Here is a 19,833-nt window from a genome sequence, read left to right on the forward strand (position 1 = left end):
TTACTTAATTTTCAGCTTTGGAACTTGGCGTAATTGAAGAGAAGATTTAAAACCTATATAACAAAAATGGCAAAAATGAACAAAAATTTACGATACGTCACTATGTGATGAACCTGACGATATGTTATACATGTATAATACGAGATAGTATTCTGTTTCAATTATATGATTGAACGGGTTGCACAGCAATTTCATCATTACAATGTTTACAATGCCAAAATCTACTATTAATATGTTCACGAAATTCTTCAGTAGTCACATCACTACAATAGTTTATATGAACATTTTTCTTTGTTATTTTCTTTGTTTTTTCTTTACGTGTTTAAAGCACACAGCACACAGACAGAAAAAATACATATGTGCACGTGGCGTCACTCTGCAATGTTGTTTGTGGAAGAAGAAGCATTTTGAAGATATTTTGTCTCGGACAGGAAGTGACACATTAATGACCTTTGACCACAAATATGTGACTACCCCGTCAAGTGACGTCATTGTGCTATGTTTTCTTATAGAAGAAGAAGCATTTTGAATGTCGAAATTCACGGTTTTGACCTTAAACCGGATGTAGTGACCCCTTAATGACCTTTGACCCCAAATCTGTGAACACCTCAAACGTTTGCAAGTGCATAACTGTACGATGTTGCTTGTGGGAAAAGAAGCAGATTGACAGAAAGAAATCCGACAGAAACAATAGACGTAAAGCGACTCTCTGATCAAATTAGTATAGGTCACCCGCAACGATTGTTACAGTACTCCGTTACCATAAGGCCTACAAAAATGTTTCATTGGCGTAACATGAGAAAAAATAGGGTAGGTAGGAAGGGATTTTTTTAATTATTATTATTTTAGTATATTCAATGACATTCTTTAAAAAGTTAACCATGCAACTTTTAAAGTGGTAATTTGCAAAAAAAGAAAAAAAATAGGGTAGGTCGGGTTACGCCAATCAAACATTTTTAGGCCTAATTTAAGTATACGACCTTAAATATGATATTCCACCTCCTCATCTTTATTTGTTATTCTTCTTCTTCTCTAATTAAGAAAGAAAACATAACATACCTCTCCCATCAAGTGAAGATATGACGTAGCTGCTTGAGGGTGTCCTCATCCATTCCTGGATATTTCTTTTGACTCTCTCTTGGTATTCCTGCCATCTGATGACGGGCACAACTTCTTCACGCCAAGGTTTGATTATCTTTTGCATCTTTTCGCACAACTTGGGAAGTTTATCCGTACCCTGAAAGATTTATAAAGCATAGTCAAGGAAAGTATCGTATTTACACACAAAAAAAATTTCATATTTTGGAATGAAGTGTGGAGGACTTTGGCGTTTCTGCCAAAGCAAACGATTTATTTGTGAATCTGTTGAACTGACAATGGCTTATGGCTATGTTAACCGTAGAACTACGAAGGGGAAAGGGTGGCACCACCCTAAGGGTTTCATTCGTCACAAAACAATTCGCGTCTTTACGCCCAAACGACTTTTAAGATAATCGTCGATCCATCCTTGCGCTCATTTTAGTGATAACATTTTTACCCCAGAACCTTAACCGGGGGTAGGACCGACCATCAAAAATGACCATAGGGGGAGGGGAGGCCGACCATAGTAAAATCTATGATTTTCATTTCAATCTTTTAATATTATTCTTAGAGATATTGACTTTTTACACTTTAATTTGAAATAGTCATTTCCTTTTATATTTTGCCAAAAATTAGATGAAAATCGCATGCTCGTAGAATTTTTAGCCGAAAATCAATTTTGACTATACTTCTGTGCATTGCCAGAATTTCCAAATTTTGCAAGAGTCCGCTCACATTATGACGTCATTATGTGGGGAATGTTTGTACTTATTTTGGTATCACCGGATAGAAGAGACGCATAGCTATACATTAGTACCAAATATAGCGGTATATGATGTTTATAATTGAAAATTAAGGTACCAACAACCCCCCTCGTAGTCAGTGTTACAAAATATGGTTCGATAGTTCTAGGGTTAATGTTTTCTCGTATTTAAATTATTTCTCTATTTTATATATCAGCGTATCTCACCACAATCGCCTGCCTTCGGGTTTTTAGGATCCTTTTCAGAGTTTCTACCCCATTACACCTTGCATCCCGTCCATCCACGAGGATCAGAGATTCGTCGATTTCTAGCGTTCCAGCGAATGCATCTCTCGAGTCTTTGAGACATTTTCTTGCTAAACGTTCTCCTTAAATAAGAAAAGAATAACATTTCAGAATAAGCATGACATTATGAGTACATACAGCGAAAGAAACATACAGGTTGTCAGAAAAGTCCCTTTATTATGTTCATAACTCCAGTATTCAGTAACCGATGCAAACATGAAGGTTTCCTTGCATAGAGAAAATGTATACAACAAAACTCCGAAACAATCTCCAAATCTCAAGTTTCCATTACCTTCTCTCAACATCTAGACACATTTCCCACATTCACTTCAATTGCAATATTAAACAGTTGTTACAAGTCGTAAACATGGTAAATATTCAAGGCCAAAATTACCTTTTCCCAGTTCTCACATGAATGCACGAAAAAAAACACGATTTGTATAAGTTAACAAACTCTAAATCTTTAATGAAAAGTATAATATGATTGACGATGATTCTGGACATACATAAAGGCATACACTCTTAATAGAGATTACACTATTAATTACTATTTATTCGGTACCCTTCTGCTTGTTGATTACAAAGTTCTGTTGCACTCAATGTTCCGAACGACTGATTTATATCCTAATAAAAACTTTTCCTGAGCAGATCACTGTTCAGCAAAGTTCATTGTAGGCTTGAATTTATATATCCTTTGTGTAAAAAATCCTCGCACAGATGACCATATCCAAAATGGTGCTGCTTTCAAAAATCACTCACTTTCTCCAGGTAATGGGTTGTTTTCTGCACAGACCCAGCAAACACAAAAACGTTTTAAAAACGTTTTAAATAAGTTATATTTTGGCTTTTGGTTTAGGTAAAAACGTTTTAATAACATTAAAATGTCGGGTTATATAAAGGTCATGATAACATTTTAAAACGTTTTGTATGAAAACACACTACAACAATATTTTTAAATGTTTTCAAAAATGTTGTAAATTATTTTTGCAAACATCTTTGCCAAATATTGTGTCAATACTTAAATAACATTATGTTAAAATATTTGAACCCAGCAAACACAGAAATGTTCTTGAAATGGTTTTTTTCAAAACCTTTTAATAACATTTAAATGGGCTATATAAAGGTCATGAAAACATTTTGAAAACGTTATTGTTTAGAATGTTTTGTATCAAGTTTTCAAAAATGTTATTAAAACGTTTTTATACCCTTTATATAACCCGACATTTAAACGTTTTCTGAAAATCATTTTTGTTTGCTGAGCAGTAAAATAAAAAAAAAATGTTTTTTAAGGTTATGAAAACGTTTTATACTCTTAATATACCCTTTATATAACCCGACATTTAAACGTTTTCTGACAACCTTTTATAACCTTTTGCGAATGATGTCGAAAACGTTTTGTGTTTGCTGGGGATCCACTTTATTGAGAAGATATGTTGTTTCATAAACCATACTCCAGCAAGTTGACAGAAGAAAATTAATCCCAATGCAATACAATGTTCACATTGAGACATATAGCGGTTTCAAAGATACAAAATTAGATCAAATCTGATCAAAATGAAATTCCCCCTAAAATGTCTTCATATACTCAAACGCCTGCATAAATTCTTGAAAGGGGTTCCCATCTCTCAACTCACATCCCTGCCTCTCCTTATCAGGCACGTCACCCGCCCTATGAGTCAAGCAGATTTTCTCTGCAGAAAGTCTCGCCGTTAGCGACACTTGCTTTCTTACGGTATAGAAGTACGGCAAAATAACAAAGCAGGGCATACCCAGGTATCCACCATATCCAAGGATATACAAATACGGTAAACATTTGCCCCAATAAAACAAACATAACAGGAACGCTGTTGGGGAGTGTCTGTGATTTACCTTCCGATTGACAGATATCAAAATACACAGAGATTTGGTTCTTAGAAATCACTGCGAATAAAATCAGTTGATAAAAATATTATCAAAATAACTCAATAAATGAAGTACTCTAGCACACATGAAACTATGACAATAATTACAAAAGGTGTGATTGCGCACCCCAGTAAAGTATTTTTTACTCTTTATTTTCGCACGGCTACGATATTTTATTTCAATAATAGGCCGGCCGGATGTGCAACTTTCGTGCCTGTCACGGATTTGTTCCCATCCATTTGAACCCATGTTTTTTAATTATTATTATTGTCATGTAGAAGTATATATTGCACTGGTAAATATAGTATGTCTCTTTTTTCTTGAATGGTACTGCAAGGGTGTGAATAAAAGTAAAAAAACACACACAAAATACTGCGTTCAACGTCCGGGCAGTGTTGTCTGTTTTGCTTACACTTACATCAGTCCACATCGGACCAAAAAATGGGATGATTTGTCTTCATGGGTTAAGTACGTGATTTAAGGGGTGGAGACAGGGTAGATTCGTTAAATGAAATATAACATCTGTATTTTAAGTAGCCATTGGGATAGTTGTTATACTTCCCTTTGTTTTTGACAATGTGGTTATAATAATAATACTGCCAAGATGATAAGCAGATAAACAACATCAAAAAATGTGTGCTTATGCTTTGGTTTTATTCAGAAATGAAGCCAGTAAAAGCTATCTTCCGAAGAAGCACATTATCCGCTAACGTGTTCAAAATGTTTCTCTGTCGCTCGTAGTATCGCGTCGTATTCAGGCTTGTTTCATCAGTTAGAAATGACTTTTATTACTATAACTTATACTTAGGAGTTCACTTCTAAAATATGTGGGGTAAAGATTGTGACATGCCTAGAAAATATAAAACAAGTCGCTAGCCAAGATAATAATAATAATAATAAGGCATTTATAGAGCGCAAGTAACAAGGTCTCAGTGCGCTTTACAGTAAACTCTTACTCTACAACAGCAAAAAAAGATATATAAAATACACAGAGAGCATTTTTAAAATCTTACACTACAGAAATTTATCCTAGACAAAAGTGATAAAATACGCAAGAGCAATATATACATAAGTCATGCAAGTAAGAACATAATAAAAAACAAGCTAGAAACAGATAAAAAGTCAGAGTCCAGATGGCCAGCATCGACACAATTGCACCCAAAAAAACACATGAATTAAACTTGCAGGTATTTCACAGAAAATAAATGAGTTTTTAGCCGCGTCTTGAAGACTGTCACAGTTGGTGAAGAGCGAACAGTGAAAGGCAGATTGTTCCAAAGGGTGGGAGCAGCAGTAGCGAAGGCTCTATCACCATAGTATTTGGTGGATGACTTGCGAGTATAATCTAGAAGCAGTTTGGATGACGACCGGGTATTGTAACTAGGCTTGTAAAGCAAGATGTTTTCAGCGATGTAAACAGGCGACATGCCGTGAACAGCCTTATAGGTGAGGAGAAGCAGAAGCAGATGCGTTCCGTACAATGTGTCCCTGCTCGTTAAAAATGCGTGCCTAACACAGAAAAACATCAAAACACAGGTTATTAATTTTTCCAACAGGTCTTTTAGACTGGTTTTATTTTGGAAAAAAATCGTGTTCCTAGCGACAAGTTTGCGTAAAAGTTGCCAATCAGTTTACTTTTGTTAATTTGGGTATGCTGAACTCGAATCTATTGTCTGCCAAGCAATTTATTGAGACCGTGACCCTCAAAAAGACCCCCAAAAGACCCTATATAATCATATAGGGGGCAAAAATTAATTTTATTCCAATAACACTTTCACTTTTCCTGATCCTCACGTATATGGCAAGCCAAGGGGGCCAAAAGCGTGGAACAGCTACGCGTAGCTTCTTTCTCGTTACGAGCAGCTGTTTGACCAATCAAAATAGTCAAATTTAATCACGTGGTTGGGTCGTTAGCTGCGCGTAGTATAGTTATAGGTATCCTCTTTCACAATTATTATCTTGTAATTAATTTACGGAATTAGCATAGATAACGAACGGGTAACGGAGGCCAAATCACTGCACGTGTCAAGAGAACATGTTGCTAATGCCTGGCTAAAATGACACAAAGCATATTTATTTAGTGTTTCCAAGTTTACATCGTGTTTAATAGCAAGTAACTTTATACTCGGGCTGTAGTGGTGCAGGGGATATGAAGGTCAAACAACAACTACTACTGATGTAAAGCGCTGTGTAAAGATATTGCAGGGAAAGCGATATCACATGCCACTGTGTAAATATGGAGAGAGTAAAATGGGTCATCATTTTTTTCGGAACGGGGGGGGGGGTTCATAAATTTACAAAAAGTCGGCGTCAATAAATTGCGGTCCTCACTATTTCGGCATCAAAATGTTATGACCCCCGACTCCCACCACCGATACACCTTACCCCCTAGACAGGCTAAAATTGTATTGAAATCAGTTTTTTTGAATACAATAAACACACCATCTGAAGACATCTTGTGACTCCCTACTTTTTGTCATTATCAATTTATGACCCCTCCCCTTATTTTTCTTTCCAAAAAGTATGACCCCTATATTTGGGATCCCTTCCGAAGAAAATGATAGCCCCTAAATATAGAACAATCATCATTCTGTTCAGATATTACTTTAATAGCACCTATACCATTTTTTGCTGATATACTACAGATATTTTCATTTACAAAAATTAACAACGTAATATTTGTGAGAGAGGATGTTTACATCAGCTCCACGTGTTTAAAACCGCGAATCTGATTGGTTAATAAGCTGCACGTAACGAGAAAGAAGCTGCGCGTAGCTAGTCCCACGTTCTGAGCCGCTTAGCTTGCCATACACGTATGTACATGGAAAACACTGTGACAATACGTAGTGTATTGTCACGGTGAAGACCGTGCTTGGAAGAGTATGCTGTATGCTAGCATACGTATACTCTGGTTGCTCTATGAAAAAGGAATAAAAATCAAAACCACTATCCCTCCAATTAGCTCCTGCTGATTTCCCATTATAGAACTATCAAAAGTGTGCCAACAGGTATCATAATAACATCATTACATAACAATTTCCTATCTTTTGGATTGTCTGCTGTGGTTTATCATTGGGGTGGGCTTGTGTGGAAGTGTATTTGACCAAAGGGGGTAATTATCAGTAATTGGGCCTGGATTTATCATCTTTTTCATAGCAAAAGTCAACTATATGGTCATGGTGTATACCGTTGTCAAAATACCACGTACTTATGTACAGTAATAACGCCCTCTGTTGGTCATAATTACGTATTTTCAACGTAGTGAAGAAATATTTGAGGTAATATGCGACCCCATAGAATATAAAACGCAGAATATTGGTATGTTAAAAATCAAAATGAGGTATGGGGCTGGCTGGGGTGGCTACGAGGCGTTATCTCAAAAGACAATATTGCTATTAAGACAATATTGTTCAAGGTTGTGCCGCAGGCTTATAAAGAAACAATGTTGCTCCAAAAACAATAGCAAACAAGCTTAAACTATAAATTAGCCCCCGATAGAGGGCAGGGCCTGAATAATGAGGGAAATTATGGGGTAAAGAGTAAAAAAATGTAAAAGTAGGCCTATGAAATGGGTGACGAGCTGTCCGTAAATATAACAGAATTTTCGTTATCAGTTCGGTCGGTATGTTTGTACCCTTGCACGATTCAGAAATAGGCGGGAGAAGGCTAAATAGATACGTTACGACAGACACGTTACCCCCAATACGTACAAGTTATAATTGCTTAAAAATCAAGCATTGTTAAAAAAACCATGTGCTGTTCCGTGTTCTGACACTATTCAGGTTAATGATTTTCATTAGTTCTTCGTGGTTGGTATTTTGTAATTTCTGAGAACACACTTGAACACCTTATTGGAGAATGCACCAAAAGACTCCTCCATCTGGACATAAATCTCAATAATTCGCAGTGGGAAAGGACAGTCGGGGAGGTCAACATTGAACATAAGTGCAGTTCTTTTATTTTCAGTTAAAGCCCAAGGAAAACAATCAGTTGTTTTCCATTAAAAGTGTCCAACGTCTTGGCATATTCAGTTGACGTTTCATCATCAGAATGACCAGAGCCATGAGTGAAAGTACTATTTGCATTCATGTATAATATACCCATAGTTAGATGGAAAGTTCTATGAATAAATGGTTTCAATCTATCATTATTTACCATATCTGAATAAGATAATACTTTTTCGTCAAAATTTCACTAGTAAAGATGATAAGAGAAAGGTTTAAAACTCAATTTCACAATTCTCAACGAGAAACACACATACCGGTATTGATGTGTTGCATTTGAGGTGTACTTTTGAAGTTATGACGGTTCAAACTAGTAAAGAGAGTTTTGGGACACTCTGTACATATAAGAAAATGGCATACAACGCTCAGTGCGTTCTATTTAATGATTGTTATTTTATTGACAACGGTTGAGAAGAGATATACAGAGTAAAAGAAGACAAAGGGCTTTAGAAGTAGTAAGAACATTGAAGGAAACAATACATAATGAGACAAGAGTAGAGTATGATATTTTTAATTTATTTATAACAATTTCAAGACATGTAATCAACATCGCAGAGGCTTGCTCAACAGGGAAAACCCTATACGTGGAGCATCCAGAAGTCCTCAAAACAAAAAAAGATACACAGAAGAAAATAAAGTGAAAATTCACAGGACAAAGACATACATGAAACAAACAAGTGACAATTTGTACAGGAAATCTTGTTAGAAATACTGCCCTCAGAACAAAAAATGAACGGCATTAATTAAGCATTAAAAATAACAGAAATGTGCATGATTTTGGCCAAATTTGGATTGGTTATGATTAGTAACAGTGGGGTAGCTAGTGGGGGCCCCCCGCTCGTCATGGCCGTCGGTCCATGTAAGGCCGTCGGTAGACGGAAGGTTTTGGTGAAAAAAATGGGTTAACAATAGACTATTTTTAACCCAGGGTGACAGAAAAAAGGTGAGAATTATAGAAAAATTGTGAATGAAATTGAATTTTACATAAAAATGTTGTGTTTTTATGTTGGTATATCGCCTATAATCCTTTTTGGTTTTTTTTGGCTCTTCACTTTTTCAAACCATGCAAAAAAATTTGGGTCAACAAATCACAACTTCCGTCGGCAAACAATATTTCCGTCGGTACATTTACAAGTTGTGCCCCCTCGGTTCAAAAATCCTGGCTACGCCACTGATTAGTAATGTTAAATCCTGTTACCCTTTATTGTTTGTTTGTTTGTAAGCCTGAGCTTTTAAATTCATTTTTTTATGTTTGTTTGTTTGTTTGCATGCATTACCAAATAGGCCTCATGAATTTTAAGAACTTGCAGTTCTGTTTTGAGGAGAAAGTTGAGAAACTCACAGATGAGCATATAGAATGTTGGCTGTTGGGTGTGGACTGCTGCCTGCTGAAATATTCATTCACCTAGTGAATGTTTAACATGATAATCACAATGCTATCTTCAGTAGATAGCAGATTTATGATACACGATGATTCTGTTTAAAATGAACCTTAACCAGCTTGAGCTTTCTTGCTCAAACTATGGTCAAAAAGGTTATTTAGATGGAAATTAAATTAAGAACAATCAGACACATCGTCGCTGTTTTGGCATAGTGTCGTATGACGATTTTTGGGCAAAATGAGTTATATAAACTTTCAAAATCTATGAATGAAACTCTATATATTCACAAAGTTTTGAGACCTAAATGTAATTAGTTAATGAGATATGGCACTAATTAGTATGATACGACATGTTTTTTATGTCACTCCCCCCCCCCAAATCTTCATTCTGTGTTTTGGCATACAGTCGTATCATAATCGTATCATGATACGTCGCCATAGGCCACAGTGTAACTGCAGTTTCCTATTGTTTTGGCATACTATCATATCACATGGCGTATCATATATTTTTACATAGGTTGTCATATTGTGCATATTTTGGCATACTGCCGTATGAGTTTGCAGATTAATTACTTCTAATTAGTGAATGAATAAAAAGTTTGTATTAAGTTGAGAACAAAGACAAATATATTATTGATTATATTCTTTGATAATAATAAACATATTTTACTTTGGTGCTCTCCAGTGGGTCTTCAAAAATTGGAAAAACTTTAAATGCGATTTTCTCAAAACGGCAATTTTCGTCATACGACAGTATGCCAAAACAGCGACGACATGCTAGATCCTTACGATTATACACAACCAAACAGAAATATGTTTAAGTGCCCTTAATTTCCTGCCTCTTTCAATTCTAAAAAAAAAAAATAACGACATTTATTAAGGTTAGACACGATTTTAAATTGTTGGGACTTCGTAGTTCACAGCATCTTGCGAATGGTAGCGAGCGTGTAGAAAAATTCAAATATCAAAGATATACTTTTGTAGGTCCTGTGGTTCTAGAGGTATGTTGTAAAGAAGGCTGAAACAACAGCACTTTTGTAAAACGTACATAACTCATTAACAACAATAAATCAAGAATGTTTTCAAAGTATATGATTTGTAGAATGAACTTTTGCAAAATATCAACGTGTTATTTTTCAATAATATATTGATTTAAATATAAAAAAACCCGATTTTGTTTTTGGCTGCTTCGACCAACAATACCTATTCTACCCATGAGCATTTAAAATGGGCAGAAATTTGCATTATTTTATATACTCTTTATATAACCTTTATTACTTTTTATACATGATTTCATAATCTTTATATAACCCGACATTTAAACGTTATCTGGCGACCAGTTCTATAACTTTTTTTGAATAATGTCGAAAACGTTTTGTACCGGGCAATCAAAACAAGGGGGCAAAAATTGCCAAATCGTCCCGCTGCCTCGGTACTAAAAGTACTATACCAAGAGACATGCGCGCTTCAATTAAGATAATTGTGGCATAAAACTGGGTCAATGGAAGGTGCACATTACAAACTTTGATCAATCTGGCCCATTACAACTTTTGATCATTTTTATCCCTGTATTTAAAGCCACTGGCCACCACGACAGATTAGACGCGATAAAGACACACTGTTCAATAAGAGAACCATGTAAGAAAAACTGTGAGTGTGGCATAATTGAATTGCATTTGCGAGACACCACCATGTACTTAGTTTTGGAAAAGTTTGAAAGATGAAAGCCATTTGATGAAATCCAGTAATAGTGTTAATGTTAGCTTGTTGTCCTAAGGATGAGATCATATCATAAAAGCTGATGTCATTAGCAGTAGAACTAAGAGAGAAAGAACATAAAGAAAGCTCGTTAATAGCAGCAACAGCAAGAAAGAGCATGGGTCAATTACAGATCCCTGGGGTACACCAGATAAAACAGTTTAGTAGAAAATGTATGACCATTAATAACAAACTGCTGGTATTTTACTAAAAGTTAGGAATAGAATCATATTATGTTTTGGTAAAAAAAAAAGAAAGAACACACTTCTTATCAAGTGTCTCAAAGTTGAGAGAAACTATTATTAGTTAGTAGATGGACATACGTTTAGCAGGCCTATGTACAATTTTGTGTTGCTTCACTCTGCCAAAAAGCACTGCCTTTTAGCAAAGAGAGGATAGCAGATAATGACTGTAAGCAAATTTAATATTCTTCATAAAATGTCCAAAAGACAGTTATGCAGAAACCTTTTATGGAGGCGGCATTTGCTATTCGAACACCAAGGAACAAATGGGTGTCTTTATTTTCAACAGCTCTGAGACAGAACTGAGACAGTTCATGGTCCCTTTCTGTATGTACATTTGATGTTTTATCAGTGATATTCTGTTAGCATAATCATATCGAGCAAATCTTATTTTGGTTCTTTCTGAGGTTGACAGATTGATTGCGCCTATAATATTATGACAAAGGCAGCTAGGGGGGGGGGGGGGGGTACGAATTCCGAAAGATAATACCTTCTCTTTTGTCCTGTATTTCGTCTAGATGACTTCCAACCAGTATGACTTGAGGCTTGTATTCATTTCTCCGGGTTGCCTTTATAAATGGCAACCAATATGTTCTGATTGCCTGGAAAGAAAAGAATTGAAGTTTCATGATGACATTTTTCTTCTGGATAAAATTACCACAACCTGAGAAATTTTTCGAAAAATAAGAGCTTAGAACTATAATCTAGCTTATGGTAATTATTTCACATTATCCCTGGCATCATTGCATTAGGAATTAATAATAAGCTAAGCTAACTTAAATAAACAAATACATACCATCTGCTCCTGAAATAACTCCCTAACATCAAACACGACAACAAACAGGGACTGGCCGACCCCAAGGAACATGCCGTGTGTCAGGTCATATTCCAGTTGGCCAGCGCAGTCCCATAAGATGAACTGCCCAGCTCCCTCCACTGATTGTTTATCTATGTCTATACCGGGAGTCTTTGTATAGTCCTTGTCGTCCTGTTTTGGATAAACATGAGTCGCATTTGAAACACTTTCCATTTTGTGGTTGTTGTTTTTAACAGATTGAGTTTGTTTTCTTAATGTATTCAGCTTAAAATGATCATTTTAATGTTTGCATGTACAAGCTTTGCCTACAATCGGGAAACCCCGGAAACACTGAGGCTTTCGTCCTCAACAGTTTTCAATTGCAAAACTGTGACCAAGTCTCTTTTTACACAGATTCTACAACATTTAAGTCTTCATAAAATGGTGTTTATAGATAGGGCGAGTGTATGTAGCATGCATATAATATCTATTTTCACAGCATTTTTTTAAGGTGCATGATAATAATTATTATTAAAAAGGTGCATATTATGTGCTAAATTGCTTGACACTCCCTATTGTTACCTGTCAAAATTGTTTACCTCCCTCTCATATGGCTTGCCAAAAATGTTCGTCCTTCTAAATTGTCTCCTCTTCCGAGGCACCATTCCTTATTAATCCTATACCGATTTCTAGTAGTGTCCGCTCTAACCTTTCAAAATATTAAATCAAAATAGAACTCTCATGTATGCACATGACCCTCTTTAATAGAAACTTACCGTTTTGTCATGTTTGTTGCCACCCCCACCAGCCACGTTCTTGATCCTCGAAAACAATCCCAGCTTCTGTTTGTAATATAACAAAGAAAATAGTCTACGAATGAATAAGTAGTTTGAGAGGTTATCGATACCTGCCGATTTAACAGTGCCTCTAATTGGTCAATTACATGATATTTTCACTTTAATCACCAATCATAATGGAGCTTTGCAATTTAAACCAATTTTTTTGCGTGGTGAAAGTATTCTAACAATGTTGCTGATTAGACTATTATTGAGAATGAAAACTTCTTTTTGACCAATCGGCAGGTAGTTCTCATTAAGGTTAAAACAGATGTATTATGCCAAAGTGAATTTCTTCTTGTTTTATCTTCTTTTGCTATATTTCTTCACACCAAAATACACTTAAAACATAACCATTTATTGAATTCAAGATGTGTAACTTTTTTAAACTGTAGGGTGGGAGATTGGAAGAGACACTGACTGATTAATTTTTAAGCAGTGTTACATAAATCAAACACAGACTGTTAGTTTTTTCAGCAAAGAGATTTGGTAGGATTGTTGAGATCACAAACTGGTTAATTTCGTTAGCCAAATCCAAAATAAATTACTCACGGAACTGAGCTTTCGCCATCTTGGCTGATGGCTTGATCACAGATGAACTGCTTTTCCCGCGAAACTTGCTTAGAAAGTATGCACCCTAGTCACGGTTGAGTAAGTTCTTGCCTTTCTTTCTGATTTGGATGGCCACCCTGACTTATGAAAGCATTTGTCCAAGTTGTGCGGGAAAAGCAGTGGACCAGTTCATCTGGGATCAAGCCATCAGCAAAGATGGCGAAAGCTCATTTCCGTGAGTAATTTATTTTGGATTTGGCTAACAAAATTAACCAGTTTACAGTTAGTTTCTTGTTTAAATGTGAGCCGCAAAAATAAATTGTTACGAACAGATTCAAATATTATCCACGATTACCTTCGTCAGTGTATTTTTGATGGTGGTTTTCCCTGCAGCAGGGTTGCCGCAGAAGAAAACCTTGATTAAATCAACTGGTTTAGTCCCCGACGCCATCAGTCTACTATGTAATGTCCATTCCTACAATATATATATCGTAATCGTGTAAATAATATTACTACGCTAAATACAATTTCATTTTCTAAACTACTTGGAAACTAAATGTTAAGCTACTATGATACAGAGGCCTATATCTAAATCCTTAAAATAGCGTTAGCTTTGAATATTTAATTATTTTATTTATTTTCGCCCCAACATGCCCGGGGAAATTCAATTATAAAATTAAATTTCCAAAGCTAACGTTAAAAAGGGCGCCTCCACCTAATGTAAGGAGATTAATATTGACACACAATCCCTTAACTCATAATAAACTGAAATGTAATTGACTTGATTGGTGTAATTTTGTCAAATAGTGTTCAACATCGGCTATACTATTTTAATAGGGTATTTGACATCACCACTCATATTTGTTTTGTTTTTAGCAAATGTACTTTGTGCTGGTATATCGAGTGCTCAGTGGCGGCGCTACGGGGGCAAGGGCATTTGCCCCCCCAAATTACGTAAATTTCCACTTTTGCGGCAAATCTTCCCCAAATGCCCCCCGAAAAAATTCCTATCGCCGCCACTGCGAGTACTATTGTTCATTGGGTCGATGGAAAAGTAAGTACAAACAGTCTACGTATACGTCACAGGACATTACATTCTTTGCACGCACTTGTGAAAAAGAAAAGTTTCATATGATCCTAACCACAATTGAAAACGATGATTACGAATTAAATGACAACTATAACGTATATTTAATATTCAATGTACCTGTCACGTACATTTTTACTAATAAAAAGGTCAGGTGGTAAATCGTCTTATTACTTCGATGATGAATGAAAAGGATGGTCCCATAATCAGTCACTATAGTAAGTAGAGCGTTATGCTAGCTTACGAACGAATGTAAATGTACAGGGTGTCCCAAAAAAAAGAGGCCCCTCATTGCGCCCTCTTTTTCTCCTATTTTTGAAAAGTTGATTAAATATATTTTGGTATGTAAAGAAACCTTTAATTGTTAGCTTTGGTAAACCAAAACAATTATTTCAATCGGCTGACAACTTCTGAAGATATGCCCTTTTGAATAAAAGTACCCGTTTTCACTCTGTCCACGGATAGCAAACAGAGTGGTTGGATTAACTCATGCTGTGGAGTGGCCTGCACGATCACCAGACCTCACACCACTTTTTTTTCCTTTGTGGCAAAATCTAAGATCTTCGCAAACGTATTACTGAATGCATTCGCAAGTATCCGGCGCAAAAGTATGGAACGCAACGCAATTGATGCAATGAGGACCAGGGCTGAAACCTGTATTCGCCAAGGAGGCAACCAGGTAGAGGGCAGAGCAGCACAGTAAACTCAGTTCAGAAGAACCAAAGACAAACCAAACAGCCTTTTAGGGAAAAAGAGAAATGACTTGTCTTGTAAATAAAAAAAGAAATCAAGAAACAACAAAGTAAGAAAGTAAGAAACATAATAAAACAAAAGTAAGTAAAGTAAAGCAAAAGAAGTCCCATTCGGCATCCATTTTACCCACAAATTAATGACATTAAAAATCCACTGCCCATAAACCCACTGGGTAAGCCCATTCCATAAATAAAGTTATTTTATAACGTTATCATTGAGGAATGTTTGATATTCATGCATGGTATGTGTACTCCTTTTCAATCTTTGAAGTAGCCAAACCTTCTCCGTGGACAGAGTGAAAAACGGGTACATTTCTTTAAAAGAGCATATCTTCAAAAGTTGTGAACCGATTGATAAAATTGTTTTGGTTTATTAAAGCTAACGACGCAAGGTTTTCTTACATACCAAAATATATTTGATTAAGTTTTCAGAAATAGGAGACAAAGAGGGCGCAATGAGGGGCCTCTTTTTTTTGGGACACCCTGTATTTAAAATGTATATTCGAAAGGTTGCCAATGATATGTGACGTAGGAGTAAGAGTTTATAGATTTCTCTACTGTATCACACAACGTAAATATGGAATGTATCACTTTAAATTATTTTCATTCTGATTACCTTATATTTGTTCTCTACTCTGTTCTTTTTAAATACGCTGAGATAGTCAAAAGGTGTTTTGCCAAGCTGAATAAGAAATAGACAGTGATGATTAAATAATATAACATATCGTCGGGTGTATTACATAGTGACGGATGTTAAACTTCGCCAGAAAAAAAGTTTTTGAGTTAGACGCGATCAAAGAGTACGCCGATTTGTGATCAACCATAGCAGAACACTGTCAAGTAAAATCCTCCAAAAGTTGTTGTATTTAAAAAAACTAGTATCTAAAGTATCTTGAAACATCTATCACATGAAGAATTATTCGCTATTAAATCAGTAAAATGATTACAAAGTTATACGTCAGTATGTAAAAACGTGAAAACGTTGCACCCTAACATCCGTCACACATCCGTCACACATCCGTCACTATGTCTTGCGCCAATATCGCACACGCTAATCTGGTCTCTCGTGTTGATCTATGGACATCCGTCACACATCCGTCACTATGTCTTGCGCATAAAAGTCGGATCAAGGAAGGACTTCGAAGCATCCGTCGGTTATTTACGCTTATTATTAAACGCTTTTTTCATGATAAAACAGACTCGTCACGAGTGCTCACGACATACATGACATATTGTATTTGAGTATTTACTCCTGATCTTACTAGTACTCACTCTCATGATATAGCTAATCACACAAGCTGTAACTTCTTTTTACAAAACGCCAATGATTGTATTCAGATTTTTACCAATTTACACTGTATTTATCTGTAAATTTGGAGCCGCCTCTAAACGCCTCTGGACATATTTTGATCATCTTTCAATAACCTACTCATTAAAAAGGATCACATTATCATTTTTTATTACTTAATCATCACTTTTATATTGTAAAGCTTTGAAATAATGTCTCTAAATAATAAATGTCGAATCAACTCGAACCATTAAAAATTTATTAAAAGTAATATTTTACTAAAATAATGATCAATTGAATATCTGCTCTACGTAAAAGTTTTTGGTTTATACCCAGTTATCAACATCCGTCAAGAAATCATGTAGGTTTCAATGAACAATATTGAATTACGTACGTTCAAATTGAAAAATAATGTTTTTACATAGTGACGGATGTGACAGATACGCCATACAATTTAGTTGTTTTTCCGAGTAAACGGCGTTTTACATAGTGACGGATGTTTAGATACGCCACTATGTAAAACGTCAGGTAACGTAATATATCAACATCCGTCATTTGCATAATTAATTAACTAATTAATTATGCAAACTTGAGCTTCAAATCTTGGTAATATTATACTACTCACTATTTAAAATACATTGGCCAATTTTCATAAAAATGGCAAAAATCATCATACGTCACTATGTAATACACCCGACGATATGATTGAAAACTTTCAAAATCTTACGTAATAATGTCAAGACGATAATTTATCAATACCGGAAAGGTCCGATATATCCCGACTGATTTGACGGTTTCATTTAGGGATTCAATCATGTTTCACCGTTTACCATTACCACTCAACTTTACAAAAAGATCGCGGTATGTTTCTGTTAATATCAGCAATAAAACTAAAGAATAAAGCGGTAATATTTAGCTGCTACCGCCAACATAAGAAGAGTTCATGTTATGTTCCAGGCATGACGAATTTTACACGCTTATGCGTAACGCGTACTCGTCACCTTGCGTTCGCGTATACGCTACTGAACTGTGGATTCATCACGGATTAACAACGGTTCATACATACGCGCTATATAACGGCGCGTGTGATTGGTCGAGAGCCGGGCATAAACAGCGTTTATGCCCGGTGGCCCGAAGTGCGATTGCAGTGGTAGGGAGAACGAACGAAATTCATGGTTTTTAATGATGTTTCTTGTTATTTTTGTTAATATTTTGATGAAATAAGAATCACAAAATGTTCTGGTATGTATGAACGGGGTTCATTCATATATTTTCATGACTAAACGGTTGTTGTTATGCCCTCGGGCCGCAAGCGGCCCTCGGGCATAAACAACCGTTTAGTCATGAAAATATATGAATGAACCCCTAATTGGCTCCTGTACAAAGGTATAGAAAGAGTTGTTGAAAGAGAGATCACGTTATAAACAGTCCTCAGTTTCTAATGAATGTTTATCAAACCCTCTATTCTATATAATTGTAACATTATACGTTTCAACTGTCCACTCCTGAAAACAGGCGATAAAACGCTTTCCCCTCAACTCTTTCAGAATGTACAGATTGTTGAAGTTGGCTATAATCATGGAAATCTTTCACGAGATATATTTGTGGTGAAAATTAGTTTAGGCCGAAAATTCCCTTTTAATACTTTTCATCTTAATTTTACACATTAATATTTTAATGGCTTTAGCAAGTACAATAGCTTTATTTTATGTTGACATTTGGCAATTGATAAGAAAATGGAGAAACACGTGATATTTTAACATAATTTCCCCCGTTCACATCAGTTTTATAAAGACAGCCATGGTATGAAAATTTGTATAATACATACTGTGTACTGTGTATATGAAGCTGTCAGAAGCTTTGTCTAAAAATACCATAATGGCAATTCTACTATAAAAACTAGTAAAAGTTAAAGGGTAAATGCAAGGTAAACGTTTCTAATACGACACCATTAGTGTGTTGTTTTCCTTTTACATATTGTAGATATTACAACATTTCTAACATTAAAGTGTGCACAAAGGTCTATAAATAGTAAAGAGATTTTCTCACCCAGTCCTGTATTGTCACATTGGCTTCACTTCGTATCAAGATTAGGATGATATTGTAGTATTTCACATCACCAGTGTCGTTGTACCATTCACACGAATAGTGAAGTGCCGTCCGTGTCTGCATTAATAAAGATAATTTATGATAATTACACAAATTAAAGCAGTACAAAAATATAGAAATAAAAGCGATTAAAATAGGAAAATGGGCCTTTCTACAAATAGGAACACAGGACTCTTCCAACCCATTGGGGCAACTACATATAAATATTATACTATTGCACATCTAAATATAATATAAGATACACACAGAAAATTCCCACACAACCCTATAGTATAAGCATAGAACCTCACAACAATCTAGCAAAATTCACCCATAACCATGCAACATAAAACATATACCAAATCATGCAAAGTTTTAATTAAATAAAACAAAATTTCACATATTATAGCAAATATGACATAGCTCCGAGCCATATTATTTAGATAAAGTCGTCAGCCACTTTGGCGAAAAGATGGATGTTTGCAGTTGACGTATACTAGTTAATTTTAGCATGAGTCCTGACTATTTCACACATATGATTGCCCTAAACTATTAGAAACGTGCTCAAATGACATATTACCGAATTTGTATGTAATTTGTAACAGTAAGGTAATAATTGTGATTATGCATTACATTGGATAAAAAAATATATACAAAATAAAATAGATCTTAAAAGATCTCTTTAATTTTTGTAAACATTTCTGTTATTTAAGCAACAAAATATATGGCTTTCAAATGTCGTACAATGTTTAGTTATCTCGGTATTTTTTACCAAATTGTTTCTGGGCTATCTGTCGCGTGTGTTCATGACCCGTTGTCTTGTCTTCTTCTTCTTCTTCTTTGTACTCTATATTAATTATGCTCGCTTTTGCACAGTGTTAATATTTTGCTGAAATAACTCGTTACTCGTAAGGAAGCGGTCATTATTTACGTCAGGGGGAAATGGAGGATTTTATAGGGAATACGAACAATTTTCTGAGCAGGGGTCATATTGTTTTTGCCAGGAAAGAGGAGGAATG

General features: G+C 35.5%; 1 protein-coding gene and 1 long non-coding RNA gene across 2 annotated transcripts; both read right to left on the reverse strand.

Annotated features, from left to right (window-relative positions):
• LOC140142166 (death-associated protein kinase 1-like) lies at positions 1 to 12,445 on the reverse strand. Its single transcript, XM_072164132.1, has 5 exons — positions 12,212 to 12,445; positions 11,906 to 12,017; positions 2,051 to 2,211; positions 1,060 to 1,237; positions 1 to 53 (listed from the first exon to the last, which is right to left on the reverse strand). The coding sequence occupies exons 1-5, from the start codon at positions 12,443 to 12,445 to the stop codon at positions 1 to 3; spliced, it is 738 nt and encodes a 245-aa protein (XP_072020233.1).
• Positions 12,446 to 12,986: 541 nt separating this feature from the next.
• On the reverse strand, positions 12,987 to 18,820 carry LOC140142740 (uncharacterized). Its single transcript, XR_011857573.1, has 4 exons — positions 18,776 to 18,820; positions 16,055 to 16,120; positions 13,955 to 14,074; positions 12,987 to 13,053 (listed from the first exon to the last, which is right to left on the reverse strand). It is a non-coding gene; the product is annotated as an uncharacterized lncRNA (long non-coding RNA).
• Between the last annotated feature and the right edge of the window lie 1,013 nt (positions 18,821 to 19,833).

This window comes from Amphiura filiformis, chromosome 20 (assembly GCF_039555335.1).
Source record: "Amphiura filiformis chromosome 20, Afil_fr2py, whole genome shotgun sequence".
Taxonomy (NCBI): Eukaryota; Metazoa; Echinodermata; class Ophiuroidea; order Amphilepidida; family Amphiuridae; genus Amphiura; species Amphiura filiformis.